Source organism: Boleophthalmus pectinirostris, unplaced genomic scaffold (genome assembly GCF_026225935.1).
Source record: "Boleophthalmus pectinirostris isolate CB_2022bp ecotype Guang Dong unplaced genomic scaffold, ASM2622593v1 HiC_scaffold_2, whole genome shotgun sequence".
Classification (NCBI taxonomy): Eukaryota; Metazoa; Chordata; class Actinopteri; order Gobiiformes; family Gobiidae; genus Boleophthalmus; species Boleophthalmus pectinirostris.
The window spans coordinates 35,582,606-35,601,464 of NW_026571152.1; the positions used below are offsets into that span (position 1 = coordinate 35,582,606).

Sequence of the window (18,859 nt, forward strand, 5' to 3'; positions counted from 1 at the left end):
AACATCAACATCGACATACAACAGTACAACATCAGACGACATACAACAGACACACAACATCAACAGACATACGACATACAACAGTACAACATCAACATCGACATACAACAGTACAACATCAACATCGACATACAACAGTACAACATCAACAACATACAACAGTACAACATCAACATCGACATACAACAGTACAACATCAACATCGACATACAACAGTACAACATCAACATCGACATACAACAGTACAACATCAACATCGACATACAACAGTACAACATACAACATCGACATACAACAGTACAACATACAACATCAACAATCGTCATACAACAGTACAACATCAACATCGTCAACAGTTATCAGCGAGTTTTAACTTTTCAAAGTAACGTTTTTGATCCTCAGCATTCAGTAATTTAGCATCATGTCAAAACAATTAAATGCAAAACCTACTTCAAAATAAGACAAGTTATCTCATGACAGATGTACGCAACCCAACTATCAACACAAACGAGCGACCCCACAGTGACTGAGCACGTGCGGAAAAGCCAAATGTAAACAAAAAAGTTTTCTCATATATACATTGCAAAAATCAAAGCTATATTTGGTGCTTTGGTTTAAAGACTTGAAGCTCAAAGCAGACGACTTGGACTTGTTTTGGACTTATGGGCCAGTGACTCAAGACTCGACTTGTACTTTCCTGTTTTTGACTTGGGACTTGACTCGGACTTGAGGTCAAAGACTTACCTGAAACTTCCAAAACAACGACTCGATCCCACATCTGTTCAGAACGACATACTACTCAGAAATCCCTCGGCGAGCTGCTTTGAAGAGAGTGGAAAGCAGCTGTAGCGCCCGAGCTCTGCGCCTAAAGATCTGCAGCGCTACGGCAGCAGTCGAACATGCGCTTCCTGTGGTATCTTTAATCAAGAGAAGTGAAAGAGACGAACAAAAACACAACAAGAATCAAACCCTCCCTTTGGTCCCTCTTGAGCTCGCTGCCTCTTCATCACAAGGCGCTTACAGACCTGCAGCCTCTGATGTTTTGTATTAGCGTTGACGAGGAAAGATGTTGACTCAGATCCTGTATTCTTTTATCCCACCTTTTATCTCGACTGTTAACATGAAAGCAAACAATGGGGCTGCAGAGGAACAGCTAATAGGTATCTGCTGAGGCTGGTTAACCCTGCAGACTTATTTCTTATGTATTTTTTCATCTGCCTGACCTGGGCAAGAGCACGCAATTATCCGATTACAAAAATGACAAAAACCACCAGTGTGAAATTGCTTTTTTGGATTTGAAGTGCATATCAGATATTTCTTTTAGCGTTTTTGTTGACTGCGAAGGTGAATTTCTACCACCTTCCGTCACTCTCTCAACAGGGATTCATTTATAGCACCTACCGCAACAAGCAAGGCCACAGAGCCAATAATATCATGCTTAATAGTGAATGAAATTGTGTTTTATTGTGTGTGGTTTAACGGCTGCCTGGTCTTGTAGGGTTGATCCGTCTCCGCTCGAGTCCCCTTCCAAAGCTTCAAGGCCTGGAATACGTTCTGAATGTGACTGCCACAGATGACAACGCGTCAGGAGGCCCCCACGCGCTCTCCTCCGCCGCCCGTGTCATCGTCGGGGTGGATGATGTCAACAATAACAAACCGGTTTTTGAAGAGGTACGGACTTTTATGGATTAAAGTACGGTGCCCGGCAAACACTTTTACACTTCCCAAACACACACTGACAGGTTTGGAAAACAAAATTACACTTAAAATACACATTTACGTCTTGAAAACAAATTTACGAAACACGGAACATTTGTACAAGCGCCGAGACAAATTTACATGTGGCAAAAACAGAAATACAAACCCCCAAAACATAGACCTTTTTCACAACGGCCTGAGGTGCAGCGATGTCGGGTAAACGTAATTTCCAGTTAACGTCCAGCTTTTCTGTAGCAAAATATCTGTGGAAATGTCTCGCGTATTTTTCACAAACTTCATAAATCTGCCCCATCACCAAATCTTCAACCAACAAAGAATTTATCCATAACTATCAAAGTAAGAAAGACGAAAACGTAAAGGCGAACAACGACGACGCATTAGTGAACTTCTCCTGAGCAAAACTAAAGTTATTGTCGTTCGTTATTTTTTCCGCTTTTTAGAACATTCCAACTTTCTTGTTCATTTGTTTCAGGGGTTTGTATTTGTGTTTTTGCCTCGTGTAAATTTGTCTCGGCGCTTGTACAAATGTTTCGTGTTTTGTAAATGTGTTTTATGAAACTCGGAATTTGTTTTCAAGATGTAAATGTGTATTTTAAATGTAATTTGGTTTTCAAATTTGGTAATGTGTGTTGTGAAATGTAAAAGTGTTTTGCACTTGCCGGCCACCGTATTAAAGGGCCCATGTGTCATGTTTTAGTGTTAGGTTTGGTCTTTAAAGGGCCCGTATTACACTGTTTTATGATTTGTTATGTTTCCTCATCACAAACAGACCTGGAGTTGTGTTTTGTTTCATTCACACACGCACAAACCCTTCATATATTACATAAGTTAGCTGAGTTCTTCTCTCAAACAGAAAATATTTAGTTCCTCCTTGTGATGTCATGTGGTAATACAGGAAGTGCTCCACTGTGCTTATAAACTCCAGATTCGATTCGATTTTATAGTCATTGTACAAAATACAACAAATAGAGCAAAACTGCAGTGGTAAAAATGAATAAATATAACCACTCTCCATACACATTCACTACAATCGTTTGGATGATTTCAGTCCTGGAACTGCCAGTCTCGGCAGAACTAAAAGGAAAACGTAGCTGCTAACTGGAAAACTACCATTTCATGACATCACAAAGGTTTTGGAGATGTAGACAGACTAAACAAACATGTGTGAATGAAACAAAACAACTCCCTTTGATGAAGTAACAGCGTTATAAGGTCAATTTTGTGTAACATAGGACCTTTAAGACACTGTGTAATATCATCATAACTGCATCAATATATTTATTACATGGCTGGGAAACATGACATTAAAGCTTAGTAATAGTTCGTTAATTTTGTGTCCCCTTTACAGTATATCTGGCATTCTCTTTAAATGAATAAACGACATGAATAAACCAGTTTTGTGTAATCTTACTGAAAACAATGTTGATTTGGCATGAACACATACTGTATGTACTGTAATATACAGTTCTTCATGTCTAACTTAAAGGTGTATTGTGTAACTTTTCTAGTGGAGGGTTTGTCACCTGCTTGTTTCTGTGGATATGTCATTACTCTGTCTGGAATGTTCCACAGTATGATATTGAACTGTTTTACTTCACATTTATTCAATTACAGGCAGTTTTATTGCTTTAAAATATCTGGAAAAACAGACATTCTGACTGTGAGCAGGGTCGCCTCTCCACAGATCTGACCTGTAACTTGGTCTGGTTTGGTCTCCATGAAGATAGAAAGGTTTAACGCCATACTGTGAAACATTGCAGACAAAGCAATAAGCCACGCCGGCGCCACCTAGTGCCTCCGCTCAGTTTCATTTCTCTCCAGCGACTATGTCAGGAATCAAAATGCACTAGAACAGGGAAACGAAAACGCCGGAGAGCTTCTCATTTTAGTGATCGCAAGAAATGGAGTGGCTATAAGAGGGCAAGCTTTAGTGTTCTACAGTTAGATACCTTTAAAACCTAAAAGCATTATCCATTTATTTGTTTACAAAGTTCAAAATAACACATTTACAATTGTAGTTAATCAAATTTGAGTTATTTAGTATAATGCCTAATTCAGAAATTCTTTGGCCCACACGGACCCTCCCCCTCACATACGTCGAGCAGGCTGTGCTGTCTAAACCTAAACAGGTCTAAACCACTAAACCTAGAACTAAACCAGCAGTCTAAAACCAGAAACTAAACCAGGTCTCTAAACCAGAACTAAACTAGGTCTAAACCAGAACTAAACCAGGTCTAAACCAGAACTAAACTAGGTCTAAACCAGAACTAAACCAGGTCTAAATCAGGTCTAAACCAAGTCTAATCTATGACTTAACTAGGTCTAAACTAGGACTAAACCAGGTCTAGAACAGGACTAAACCAGAACTAAACCAGGTCTAAACCATGACTAAACTAGGTCTAAACCAGGTCTAAACCAGGACTAAACCAGGTATAAAACAGGTCTAAACCAGGTCTAAACCAGGACTAAACCAGGTCTAAACCAGGACTAAACTAGGTCTAAACCAGGACTAAACCAGGTCTAAACCAGGACTAAACCAGGTCTAAAACCAGGTCTAAACCAGGTCTAAACCAGACTAAACTAGGTCTAAACCAGGTCTAAACCAGGAACTAAACCAGGAACTAAACCAGGTCTAAACCAGGAACTAAACAGGTCTAAACCAGGACTAAACAGGTCTAAACCAGAAACTAAACCACTCAGGACCAGGACTAAACCAGGAACTAAACCAGGACTGAACCAGGTCTAAACCAGGACTAAACCAGGTCTAAACCAGGACTAAACCAGGACTAAACCAGGTCTAAAACAGGTCTAGAACAGGTCTAAACTAGGTCTAAACTGGGTCTTAAACCAGGACTAAACCAGGTCTAAACCAGGTCTAAGCCATGACTAAACCAGGTCTAAACCAGGTCTAAAACCAGGACTAAACATGATTTAGCCTGGACTTAACATTGCAACCAGACCCCCCCCCCCCCCCCAACTCCCTCCGGTCAGCGAGATATTGTCTGATATAAAACTGGTCTGTGGCTCAAAAAAAGATTGGGGACCAGTGTTTTAGTCAATTCCTTTCCGCTTCTCCGTGTTTGATAGAACTTAAAAAAGCGAATGTCCCCATCTCATCTCGTGGGATTTGTGGACAAAATATCGCAGATGTGGGCTGGAGCGGGACTGAAAATTACAATTCTTTGTCGGAATTGGCCCACGCAGACTTCTATTACATACGTCACGACCAAATAGCAACGATTGGTTAAATTTTTTTTTAAAAAGTACCCGCCTACCGTCACACGAATGAATCCTAATGCTGCGAGGTCAGACGGTTTCTACAAAGTGAAACCGGCTGATGAGTCAGACTAATTTGACGAACCCTCCACCAGAAAAATGACACAATGCACCTTTCAGCGAGTGAGGTGACCTATAAAAGCAAAATTAAAATCTCGGTTATGTAAAATACGACTTTACTGCCCCAGCGTCTTGACAGCTTGTTTTACGACCCACTCACTTACTCATTTAAACATTGGACCTGAAATATAGAGAAGGTTTCGGGGGCGATGATCTGGACTCCGTTTTTGCAATTAAGATGTAAGTTCTGCGCTCATCCAGAAGCCATTTTCAATTTGTGAACCATTCTTTACAGCAGGGGTGTCAAACTCATTTTGGTCCGGGGGCCGTATCCAACCTACTTTGATCCCAAAGGGGCCGGATCAGAAAACTCATGTCATATAAACCCCAAAAATAACAATAAGTTCAAATATTTGTGCAGAGAAACGCAAATCTATTACAGCAATATTTTTTAATTGATGAACTCTTTCTTTTACAAAATATTATAATATTATGAACAACCTGAAACTTTAAAGAAAATCCAATTTCAACACAAAGTTTTTAACTTTAACTTGTATGCAAATAGGAATAAGTCAATTTTTCTTGGAAAATTCTGCACTCGGCTCCACTTTTCTCATTTTTGACATTTTTTTCTGATGAGGTGTTCACGGTCAACAGTCAAAACGATCGTCCTTTAAGAGCGTTTGGAAAGAGACAAGTCTTCATTTGTGCTGCTCTGGTGGGAGGGGCCACGTACAGAGACGCTGGAGATGCTGCTGTGCTAAGCGATGCAGAAAATTACCAATATTTTAATAGAAAATATAATAAAAATATTTTAGTAGAAAATCAGCCAAGGGCCAGATTAAAGGTCTTGGAGGGCCGGATCTGGCCCCCGGGCCGTATGTTTGACACCTGTGCTTTACAGTATAATCTTTTTAATATTTGCTCTAGTAAATGTGAGGGTAATTGGATGCAGAGAAAGTTTTAAACATTGCCAAAAAAGTGAAAAATAACACAATAGTTGTAGCCCCGGGCATGATTGAGGTAACTTATGTATGGACTTGTACTGTCTGTTAAAATGAAGCCCTGTGGGTCACTCGCCCTATATACGCTTTTAAACTTTCAGAACAGTAGCAGGTCATTTGCAACTGGGCAAAGTTTGTTAAAGGTGCATTGTGTAACTTTTCCGGTGGAGCGTCCGTCAAATGCAGTTTTACACATATAAATAAAATCGAAATTCTTGGTCATTATTTGTCTCCAAAACCAAAATGAAAAAAAACTGATAATGAAAAATCTGCCGCGTTGCCATTAAAGACCATTTCGAGAGCAGATTTCATCCACCGTTTTGACAAGTACGAATGCTTCCCCCACATGCCAAAGTATTTCTTGAGAAAATCTTGTCTTTTGTGTTTAGGCTGCATTTGTCAAATTTTCATAACTGAGATGGCATCTGCAAGTTAGAGAGGAAAGGCCGTCTCTGATTTGTAAAAAATATATGCATTAGTATTCATTCAATTCTGAACCGTATATTACTGTTTTGTTTTGGTGGCTGTCTCTGCCTGACACAGGAATACTAATACCTGGCAGCTCGGTGTTTTGCCTCGTTCTGTCCCAACCCGCCTCTTCTCCCGAAATACATGCTCGCTAAATATGACTACATTTAGTCTCCCGTACGCCTGTTTCTGCTCTCCACTTCTTCTTCACGCGTTTGTCTTTTTTTTTTTTTTTTTCTTTTTTTCCCCCTCACGATCACATTTTGTCCCGGTGTTCTGGTTTCCCCTCGCCTGCATCTTTCCCTCTCTTCTTCTTCTTCACCGTCTTCGTCTCTCTTCCTTCTTCTGAGTCTCTGTCTCTCTTCCTTCTTCTCTGTCTCTCTCTCCGTCTCTGTCACTCTATCTCCTTCGCTGTCTCTGTCTCTCTCCTCTTCTTCGTCTCTCTTCCCTTCTTCGTCTCTCTCCCTACTTCTCCGTCTCCGTCATTCTTCTCCTTGATTGTTTCCTTCTTTCTCCCTCCTTCTCTGTCTCTCTCCCTTCTTCTTCGTCTCTCTCCCTTCTTCTCAATTTCTCTCTCTGTTTCCTTCTCCATGTCTCTCCCTCTTTCCCCATCTCTCTGCCTCCTTCACCATCTGGGTCTCTCTCCCTTCTTCTCTGTCTCTCTCTCTCCTTCTCTGTCTCTCTCCCTTCTTCTATCTCTCTCCTTTCTTTTTCTTCTCTCTCCCTTCTTCTCCATTTCTCTCTCTGTTTCCTTCTCTGTCTCTCTCTCCTTCTCCATCTCTCAGTCCTTCACCGTCTCCGTCTCTCTTACTCCATCTCTGTCACTTTTCCTCCTTCTCTGTCTCTCTCCCTCCTTCACCGTCTCTGTCTCTCTCCATCCGTCTCTGTCTCTCTTCCTTCTTCTCTGTCTCTCTTCCTTCTTCTCTGTCTCTCTTCCTTCTTCTCTGTCTCTCTTCCTTCTTCTCTGTCTCTCTCTCCGTCTCTGTCACTCTATCTCCTTTGCTGTCTCTGTCTCTCTCCTTTCTTCTCCGTCTCTCTTCCCTTCTTCGTCTCTCTTCCCTTCTTCGTCTCTCTCCCTACTTCTCCATCTCCGTCACTCTGTCTCCTTGACTCTCTCCTTCTTTCTCCCTCCTTCTCTGTCTCTCTCCCTTCTTCTTCGTCTCTCTCCCTTCTTCTCCATCTCTCTCCATCTTTCCCTGTCTCCATCTCTCTTCCTCCTGCTCCATCTGTGTCTCTCTCCCTTCTTCTGTCTCTCTCCTTTCTTTTTCTTCTCTCTCTCTCCTTCTCCATCTCTCAGTTCTTCACCGTCTCTGTCTCTCTTCCTTCTTCTCTGTCTCTCTCTCCGTCTCTGTCACTCTATCTCCTTCGCTGTCTCTGTCTCTCTCCTTTCTTCTCCGTCTCTCTTCCCTTCTTCGTCTCTCTCCCTACTTCTCCGTCTCCGTCACTCTATCTCCTTGACTGTTTCCTTCTTTCTCCCTCCTTCTCTGTCTCTCTCCCTTCTTCTCCATCTCTCTCCCTCTTTCCCTGTCTCCGTCTCTCTGCCTCCTGCTCCATCTGTGTCTCTCTCCCTTCTTCTATCTCTCTCCTTTCTTTTTCTTCTCTCTCCCTTCTTCTCCATTTCTCTCTCTGTTTCCTTCTCTGTCTCTCTCTCCTTCTCCATCTCTCAGTCCTTCACCGTCTCCATCTCTCTTACTCCGTCTCTGTCACTTTTCCTCCTTCTCTGTCTCTCTCCATCCTTCTCTGTCTCTCTTCCTTCTTCTCTGTCTCTCTCTCCGTCTCTGTCACTCTATCTCCTTCACTGTCTCTCTCTCTCTCTTTTCTTCTCCGTCTCTCTTCCCTTCTTCGTCTCTCTCCCTACTTCTCCGTCTCCGTCACTCTATCTCCTTGATTGTCTCCTTCTTTCTCCCTCCTTCTCTGTCTCTCTCCTTTCTTCTTCGTCTCTCTCCCTTCTTCTCAATTTCTCTCTCTGTTTCCTTCTCCGTCTCTCTGCCTCCTTCACCATCTGGGTCTCTCTCCATCCTGCTCTCCTTTTTCATTTCTTCCTCCTTCCTCCCTCTCTCTCCCTCCAACCCTCCCTCCATCCCTTTCTCCATCCCTCCCTAACATCCCTCTCTCTATCCCCCCTCTCTGTCCCTCTCTCCAGCCTTCCCTCCATCCCTCACTCTATCTTTTGCTCTATCTCTCTCTACCTCCTTCTCTGTCTCTCGCCCTCCATCTCCATCTCTCTCCCTCCTTCGTCTCTCTCTCCCTCTTTCTTCTCTCTCTCTCCATCTTCGTCTCTCTCCCTTCTTCTCCATTTCTCTCCATCCTCTGTCTTTTCCCCTCTTTTCTCCTCTCTCCCTCCAGCTCCTTCTCCGTCTCTCTCGCTCCGTCTTTGTCTCTCTTTCTTCTTTCTCCCTCCATCTCGTCTATCTCTTCCTTCTTCTCCATTTTTCTCCCTCCTCCATCTTTTTCCCTCTGTCTCCTCTCTCCCTCCATCTCCTTTCTCCATCTCTGTCCCTCCTTCTTCATCTCTCTCTCCTTCTCCTCTCTCCTTCCGTCTCAGTCTCCTTCTCCATCTCTCTCTCTCCCTCCTTCTCCTTTCTCTCCCTCCTCCATCTCTCCCTCCATCTCCGTCTCTCTCTTTACCTCCTTCTCCATCTCTCTCCCTCCTCCGTCTTTTTCCCTCTGTCTCCTCTCTCCCTCCATCTCCTTCTCCGTCTCTCTCGCTCCTGCTTCGTCTCACTCTCCTCCCTTTCTTTCTCCATCCCCCTCTCATTCCCTCTGTCTCCCTCTCTCCATCTTCCCTTCATCCCTCTCTCCATCTCTTGCTCCATCTCTCTCCCTCCTCCATCTCTTTCCCTCCATCTCCTTTTCCTTCTCTCTCTCTCTGCTCCGTCTCTCCCCTCCTTCTCTCTCTCCCTCCCTCTCTCCAACCCTCCCTCCATCCCTTTCTCCATCCCTCCCTAACATCCCCCCCTCTCTCTCTATCCCCTTTCTATCCCTCTCTTGTTCTCTTCAGCCTTCCCTCCATCCCTCACTCCATCTCTCCCTCCATCTCCATCTCTCTCCCTCCTTCGTCTCTCTCCCTCTTTCTTCTCTCTCCCTCCATCTTCGTCTCTCTCCCTTCTTCTCCATTTCTCTCCATCCTCTGTCTTTTCCCCTCTTTTCTCCTCTCTCCCTCCAGCTCCTTCTCTCTCACTCCGTCTCTGTCTCTCTTTCTTCTTTCTCCCTCCTTCTCCCTCTCTCTCCCTCCTCCATCTCTCTCCCTCTTTCTCCTCTCTCCCTCCATCTCCATCTCTCTCCCTTCTTCTCAGTTTCTCTCCTTCCTCTGTCTTTTTTCTCCCTCCATCTCATCTATCTCTCCCTTCTTCTCCATTTCTCTCCCTCCTCTGTTTTTTCCCTCTGTCTCCTCTCTCCCTCCATCTCCTTTCTCCATCTCTCAGTCCCTCCATCTCCATCTCTCTCCCTACTTCTCCGTCTCCATCACTCTATCTCCTTGACTGTCTCCCTCTTTCTCCCTTCTTCTCCATCTCTCTCCCTCTTTCCCTGTCTCCGTCTGTCTTCCTCCTGCTCCATCTGTGTCTCTCTCCCTTCTTCTATCTCTCTCCTTTCTTTTTCTTCTCTCTCCCTTCTTCTCCATTTCTCTCTTTGTTTCCTTCTCTCTCTCTCTCTCTCCTTCTCCATCTCTCAGTCCTTCTTCACCATCTCTGTCTCTCTCCATCCTTCTCTGTCTCTCTTCCTTCTTCTCTGTCTCTCTTCCTTCTTCTCTGTCTCTCTTCCTTCTTCTCTGTCTCTCTCTCCGTCTCTGTCACTCTATCTCCTTCGCTGTCTCTGTCTCTCTCCTTTCTTCTCCGTCTCTCTTCCCTTCTTCGTCTCTCTCCCTACTTCTCCGTCTCCGTCACTCTATCTCCTTGATTGTCTCTTTCTTTCTCCCTTCTTCTCTGTCTCTCTCCCTTCTTCTCAATTTCTCTCTCTGTTTCCTTCTCCATGTCTCTCCCTCTTTCCCCGTCTCCGTCTCGCTGCCTCCTTCACCATCTGGGTCTCTCTCCATCCTGCTCTCCTTTTTCATTTCTCCATCTCTCAGTCCCTCCATCTCCGTCTCTCTCCCTGCTTCTCCATCTCCTCTCTCCCTCCCTCTCCTTCTCTCTCCCTCCTTCGTCTCTGTCCCTCTTTCTCCTCTCTCCCTCCATCTCCTTCTCTCTCTCTTGTCTCTCGCTCCTGCTCCGTCTCCCTTCTCCATCTCTCTCCTCCATCCCTCCATCCCTCCTTCTCTCTGTTTTCCCAGGAGTTCTGATTAGCCTGCACACTCTCTCTTTCTCTATCTTTAGGCGCTCTGTTGGGATTTCAATTAATTCCACCCCCAAAAAAACGAAGAAAAAAAGTGCCATATCATCACAGTATACTACATACCTGTTTAATTAACTTCTCCTGTAATTAGAATTATCCCTGGCATGTCTCTCTGTTTCCTCCGCAGCGCCGCGTGGCCGTGTCTCCGATATTATCTGATTGTATGAATAACAAAATATAGGCCAGAGAAGATAAGCTACCCTGCGTGATAGGTCCTCAGATTTTTTGCATGCGCCGTCGCTTTGATCCGTCTCCCTCGGCCCCCCCAGCGAGCATCTGCTCCTCCTCGCCCATTGTTTTTCACATTTCATGGTCATTCCGTTGAAAGAGCGGCTCGCGTCGTTTGTATCTGATTACAAAAACGCGGCGCTCGAGAGGGTAGCCGCTCTTTTCTGGGGCGCGGGTTCATTACGGAGAATGGATGAGGGGGGGTTCCTGATGTTGTACAAAGCGCCGGCTCTTCAGATGCTTCGGTCTGAGTGGATGATTTTTTTTTTTTTTTGGACATATATATATAAAAGACTATCTATGACTTTACGTTATGAGTCTCGGATCCAGCGTGTAATGGTCGTCTGGTTAATGAGGTTATTATGTTTGATCCTCGTCTTCTCATTAGTGTTATTAAAGGTCTGATATTACACCAAAAAATGATTCTTGTGAGCTTTAAGACGTGTTATAATGTTGTTACCTCCTCAAAAAAAAACAGACCTGGAGTTGTGTTTTGTTACATTCACAGGTGTGAGTAACTCTGCATTAGTCTGTCTGTATCTCCCAAGCTCAAAATGCTCTGTTCCACCTTGTGATGTCATGAAGAAGCAGTAGTTCTCAAGTTAACAGCTACATTTTAGCATATTTTTCGGACTATAAGTTGCTCCAGAGTATAAGTCGCACCAGACAAAAAATGCATAATGAAGAAAAAAAAAACATATATAAGTCGCACTTTTTGGAGGAAATTTATTTTATAAAATCTGGCATTTCCTGTTGAAAGTCAAGTTAAAGTAACAAGTATTGTATAGTATGAAAGTGGTGTGTGTGTGTGAGTGATGGTGGTGGTCGAAGGGGCCGATGGCGCAGATTAGCAGCCTTGCTTCTGTCAGTCTGCCCCAGGGCAGCTGTGGCTACAATAGTAGTTTACCACCACTGAGTGTGGAGTGACTGAATAATGAACTGTAAAGCGCTTTGGGTATCTTGAAAGGCGCTATATAAATGCAATCAATCAATTAATCAATCAACAACAATAGAACAGAGAACAACAGGCTGTTCATGTCACATATGAACAGTTATTCCAGTGTAGCCGCGGCATCTTAAAAGTCTTAAAAAGGTCTTAAATTTCATGTTCCTAAATTAAGGCCTTAAAAAGTCTTTAATTATGTTGTTCAAGTCTTATTTTTTTCACAAAGGTCTTAAATTTCATTAGGCAAACTCAACCGGGCTGCAGTGCAACGTTCAACGGAGGGAGGAAAAAAACAACAATGTGAAATCATGTAACGTGAATGAACTTTTATTTTGGAGTATGCACAAATAATACTCTGGTTTCTAGCGCTGGCAGCAATGAGTGAACAATCAGTACAGTGAGCAACAGTTTGTTGTTGTTGAAAATGTTTAATGGTTGAAGCACTTTGAAAGACAGTGTGAGACAAGACAGTGTGAAAGGTTAGTTTGTCTTGTTAGAATGTTATAAATGATTCTTTTGGCCATTTTACAAGCAAAGCAGACAACTATAAATGAGTTCTGAATGCAATTTTATAATAAAAGTATTTTTTGTTATTTAAAGCAGTGATTAATGGTCATTATTAGATTTGGTGTTTTTCGCCCACATAATGGGTGCGATGTTGGTCTTAAAAACCTTGTATTCATTCAGATAACTATAGCATAAACAACAGAACAGAGTTTACCAAACTCTCCATCTCACTCCAAATCACTAAATCCATTCAATTCTTCATCCTTGGTGTCACTTCTGAGCAACTCCACGACCTCCGGAGGTAAACAGAGCACCGCTTCCTTCTTCTGTGTCGCTGTCGTCAGACTCAGCATCAGTTCCAGTTATAATTATTCTGGCCTTTCTGAATCCTGACAGGATGGTTTCAGTTGTCTTTATGCTTGTTTACATTTTAAATTTTCAGTGTTACAGATGTAATGGTGCAAGTGACTGACATGATACAGACATGTGCAGTAGAGTGAAGTGACAGTGGTACAGGAGTAACAGGAGCAGCAGATACTGACACACAAGACCATAGTATTTATTTATTTTTGTATGTATTTATTTATAAGGGAAGCCCCTTGAGATGTAGCAGCTCGTTTGCGAGGAGTATAAGTCACAGGAAACACCCAAACCACGAAAAAAGTCTGACTTATACTCCAAAAAGTACGGTACCTTGTTTAGTAACTGGCAAGTCCAGGGCTGAAACTATCCACATTTATTCATCCTAACTATCCACAGGATACTAGTGAAGGTGTATGGAGTTTAAAAACACAACGGAGCACTTACACATGACATGACAAGGTGGAACAGAGCATTTTCATTTGAGAGAAGAACTCTACAGGTATAAAAATCTGCAGGGTTTATGTGTTTAACCTGTCAGAATGAAATAAAAAACACAACTCCGGGTCTGTTTGTGATGACGAAACATTAAAACATCGATCAGAAAATAGCGTCATATTGTCCCTTTAAATCTCCTGATGATGTCTTCGGTTATAGCAATGCCTTTTTTATATTGTCTTCTTCACTTCCCCTCCCTTTTCTCTTTCTTTTCTGTCTCTTCTGTGTCTCAGTGCCAGCAGTATCGGGAGCAGGCCTCGGTGTTAGAGAACCAGCCAACAGGGACTTTTGTGTTGCAAGTGCATGCGGTGGATGCAGATGAGGGAGCAAATGGGAAAGTCAAATACGGCTTAATGCACAGAGACAGTGCAATGGCTGCCTTCAGGATAAACCCCGAAACAGGTATTGTCCAAACCCTCTTCTCCGGCAGAGTCTGCTTCAGGGTTATGTGAGTTTAGCTTTGTTAAGAAGGTTAGTTTAAAGATGAATTACTTGATTTTTTTTGTCGTAGTTAAATTTCTGACGTCTGGAAGAACATAGCGTCATTCAGTTTACTTCTGATATATATATTTATTTATTACAGTGAACCAGGACTGAACCAGGATTAAACCAGGTCTAAACCAGGACTAAACTGGAACTGAACCAGGACTAAAACAGGATTAAACCAGGACTGAACCAGGACTAAACCAAGACTTAACCAGGTCTAAACAAGGACTAAACCAGGACTAATCTTGGACTTGAAAGCAAGAGACTAAGCCAGGACTAAACCAGGACTAAACCAGGACTGAACCAGGACTAAACAAGGTCTAAACCAGGACTAAACCAGGACTAAACCAGGACTGAACCAGGACTGAACCAGGACTAAACAAGGTCTAAACCAGGACTAAACCAGGACTAAGCCAGGACTAAACAAGGTCTAAACCAGGACTAAACCAGGACTAAACCAAGACTTAACCAGGTCTAAACCAGAACTAAACCAGAACTAAACCAGGACTAATCTTGGACTTGAGAGCAAGAGACTAAGCCAGGACTAAACAAGGTCTAAACCAGGACTGAACCAGGACTAAACCAGGACAAAACCAGGACTAAACCAGGACTAAGCCAGGACTAAACAAGGTCTAAACCAGGACTAAACCAGGACTGAACCAGGACTAAACCAGGACAAAACCAGGACTAAACCAGGACTAAGCCAGGACTAAACAAGGTCTAAACCAGGACTAAACCAGGACTAAACCAGGACTGAACCAGGACTAAACAAGGTCTAAACCAGGTCTAGCCCAGGATTACACCAAGACTAAACCAGGTTTAAACCAGGACTAAACTAGGACTAAACCAGGACTAAACCAGAACAGAACCAGGACTCAACCAGGACTAATCTTGGACTTGAGACCGAGAGACTAAACCAGGACTAAACTAGGACTAAACCAGGACTAAACCAGGACTAAACCAGGACTAAACCAGCACTAAACCAAGACTAAACCAGCACTAAACCAAGACTAAACCAGCACTAAATCAGGGCGAAACCAGGACTAAACCAGGACTAATCTTGGACTTAAGAGCGAGAATCCTGAGTCCATGGGTGTCTTCAAACTGCGATCGGGCGACGGCTGCACTTAGCTCCGTGAAGCGCGGATCTCTGCGCCGGTCCTTTCTCCTGCTGTCACCCGACAATGTACGTGGGCGCATCTCCAGGCCCGTACCGACACTCAGTCCTGGTTCAGTCCTAGTTCAGTCCTGGTTTAGTCCTGGTTCAGGTCTCTATAGGACAGTCCTGCAGATTTCATGAGCCTATGCAGTTTGTTTTCACCATTACCAATCGCTCCAGTTTGACATTTAAAGGTTGTATGGAGGATTTTTTTTTTGTTTCAAGTTGTCAATGATAGCATTATAGAGGTGCAGTAGCCTTGTAATTATGATGACCAAAAAAAAAAGAATAAAAAATTCATCAACTCTGGACGTGGTGGGGCTAAACATTTGCCAATAGATAACGACACTGCCTCGTTATCTGTGAGCTGACAGGCTGTCAATCAATCTCCCTATGTTTCTAGTGTAACTGACTTGCCTGCGCCGCCGGTACGTGGTTTACGTACGACTGTCACGCAGTCCACAGACGCACAGACGCTGTTTACTCCACCAACGCAACAGTTCTTAGCGGCTTTTTTTGACCTATATCTTCCTCGCAGTTCGCACAAAGTTTGTTGCAATGGCGACAAGAATCCAGGAGCAGTTCGCCGCAAAAGAAAGTCCGTTTTTGAGATTGCTGAAAAGAGAAGACAAGGGGAAAACGTACTTTATTTCCAAGAGCTAGACAAACGTTTTTCAGGACACGAAAGCGATATCCTATGTCTGAAAACGTAATTTTCAAGGCAAAGAAAGAGTCCGCTTGCTGCTGCGTGTTGTAGCTAGTTCATTCGCACTGAATCTCCACGCAACCTTCTCTGCTCCCCTTTCCTGCTCCTGTCCCCGCTGCCCGTTCCGCTCTTCCCCCTGCTCCTCACTTCTCCGGGCACGGAATCTCCGCGCACCGCTCCCCTCTCTCCTCTCTCCTCTCCCTGCTCCGCTCTTCTCTCTGCTCCTCACTTCTCGTCCGCGAACGAAATGTCCGCACACCCGCTCCCCCGCTCCTCACTTCTCCGTCTTGCCTAACCAACACTGTAGTTAGTTGTTTACAAGTCATGTGCAGCGGCTGTAAACAAACCTGTTTCTGGCGTAAAGAGGAGGCGGGAGGAGGTGTTTCTACGTAGGAGCTGTAGGGGAGGGGGGGGTGGTTTCACGCATGCGCAACATTTGAAAAAGGACAAACAGTCGCTGGATTTCTCGTTCCTTGGAAAATCCTCTATACAACCTTTAAGTTGCTATTTAATGTATTTTATATTTGATATTTTTTTATATCTCACATCTGGAGAAGTGGGTGGACGCGATACCCCCACGTACCGCGCCCACTACTCCCCTGGGTTTAATAATGAGCCAAAGTTAATCATATGTAAATCGGCCTTATTACTCTACTTTCTGATCTCTGTTATAATGTTGTTTCCTCATCAAAAAATAAACTCCAGGTCTGTTTTTGAGGAGGCAACCGCATTATATCTCGGCTTAAACCTCGCACGTCTCAAGGTCTTACATTATGCAAAATTAATTGTTTTAGTATGGACTATTTGTAAAGTCTGATTTATTCCCGTATGCACCTGCGGAACTAAAGCAGCGGCAGCAGCAGCAGCAGCACCTAAATCTGCTACAAAACCACTTTTCTTTTGTAAGACTAGTGGATTCTTACATGGCCCCCGGCTCGTAAACTTAACTAAACCAAATCTCACGATAATTCACACCGGCTCGTGCAATACTGCGTGCTTTATTTGTTTACCAGTCGGGCGCATTACGGGGGAATAACAGTGACTCATAACTGTGCTAATGCTCTGTCAATGAGGAAATTGGATCCGTGTTGATGGTGCCTGTGTGTTGTGGTGGGCATTGTAAGTGCTGATTCTCTTGTATTTACAGGAGAGATTGTGACAGCCAGACGTTTTGACAGGGAGCGCCAGAGAGAGTATTCAATTACAGTAACAGCTACAGACTGGGCCGAGGAGCCGCTCATTGGCATCTGCACGCTCACCATCCAAATACTGGACCAGAATGATAATAGCCCCAAGTTCGAGAATCTGCGCTACGAGTGTAAGTGGTGGACGGTCATTACGCATGCAGCTGGAGGTCTCTCTGTGAGTCATAAGCACAGAGACTCAATCACTCAAGTGCTCAATATTGTTACTTAAAGGTTCATCGTGTAACTTTTCAGGTGGAAGCTCTGTCAAACACTTTCCTCTGTGAAGATGTTATTGCTTTGGCTCACAGTGTGGTTTAAATAAGGATGTAACGGTACACAAAAATCATGTTTCGGTACGTACCTCGGTTTTGAGGGCACGGTTCGGTTCATTTTCGGTACAGTTTGGGAACAAAATGCAAAACCAGTAGCTCGTTGTTTATTTATGTGTTTATTAAACCAACAGTGCGTTCTGACGTTATACAAATGGGGAAATTAAATACCGTATTTCACACCAGCCAAAAAATGCATAATGAAGAAGAAAAAACATATAAATCACACTGGACTATAAGTCGCACTTTTTGGGGAAAATTTGTTTTATAAATTCAGAGACCAGGAACCAACATTTAATCTTGAAAGACAAGTTATCCATCCATCCATCCATTTTCTTCTGTTTATCCGGGGCCGGGTCGCGGGGGGCAGCAGTCTAAACAGGGTCTCCCAGACTTCCTTCACCCCAGACACGTCCTCCAGCTCCTCCGGGGGGACCCCAAGGCGTTCCCAGGCCAGTCGAGAGACATAGGCTGCGTTCAGACTGCAGCCTGAAGTGACCCAAATCCGATTTTTTGTCCTCTATGTGATCTGTATCTGATCTTTTAATGACAGTCTGAACGACACAGATCCAATTTTTTCAAATGTGACCCAGGACACTTGGATATGTGGTCCTGAAACCGATACATATCTGATCTTTTGACATGCGACTTCAGTGTGAACGGCCAAAGTGCATTCATTCGACCTACGCGTTATCAACAAGCCACAAACGTCACTATTCTGCGCTGAAGTAGGTGAAAATTGTTAATGAACTCTGTGTCACTGAAGCGAAGCACATCACCACTCACCACTCTTGGCTACGTCTCCACATCCACACGTTCCTTTCAACGGACGTTGCTGCCGCTGCCCGACAAAACACCACGGCCAAAAACCTCGTCCTTCTCCTTCTCAGTCTCCTCCTTAAAACAAGTAAGTTGTTCATGTTGTGGCTCCGGTACAAGAGGAACTTTTAAAATCTCCAGGTGCTCGATGCTCGCGTCCATGTTTGGACAACTTCCGTAAACACAGAGCACGCTCGCTGCGGTTGACGTCGTCGTGTCTCCAGTGTCACATGCGGGACACTTTCGGGCCGTTTAATGTTCACACTGGAGTCACATACAAGTCGCATTTAATTGGAAATGTGAACAACCTCGCAAAAACATCAGATTTCACAAAAAAATCGGAATTGAGCGTTAAGCCCTGCAGTCTGAACGTAGCCATAGTCCCTCCAGTGTGTCCTGGGTCTTCCCCGGGGCCTCCTCCCGGTGGGACATGCCCAGAACACCTCCCGAGGGACGAGCCCAGGAGGCATCAGAACAGATGCTCGAGCCACCAAGACAAGTTATAGTAACAACAGTAGAATAATAAACAACAACAGGCTGTTAACGTCACATATGAACAGTGTTACGCCCCAGCGCTGCTAGGGACAAGGGGAAGTAATAAAAAAACAAGATGTTAAATGGAATAAATTAAATAATGATTAATTAACAGGAATGTAAAAGTAAATTAACAAAACAGACTAACATATATACAGAAAATAACCTAAACTAAGAAACAGAACAACAGAATAAACTGAGTTTTGTGCCACAAAAGGGGTCACGCAGGCTTACACAAAACGAG

At 43.7% G+C, this 18,859-nt stretch overlaps 1 protein-coding gene across 1 annotated transcript in view; it reads left to right on the forward strand.

Moving 5' to 3' along the window:
- Positions 1-18,859, forward strand: part of LOC110165906 (neural-cadherin-like) — a 456,074-nt gene that overhangs the window by 194,131 nt on the left and 243,084 nt on the right. The window contains exons 8-10 of the mRNA XM_055155988.1: positions 1,499-1,671; positions 13,629-13,797; positions 16,894-17,064. Coding sequence (XP_055011963.1) covers positions 1,499-1,671; positions 13,629-13,797; positions 16,894-17,064 — 513 coding nt within the window. The remainder of the gene's footprint in view (positions 1-1,498; positions 1,672-13,628; positions 13,798-16,893; positions 17,065-18,859) is intronic.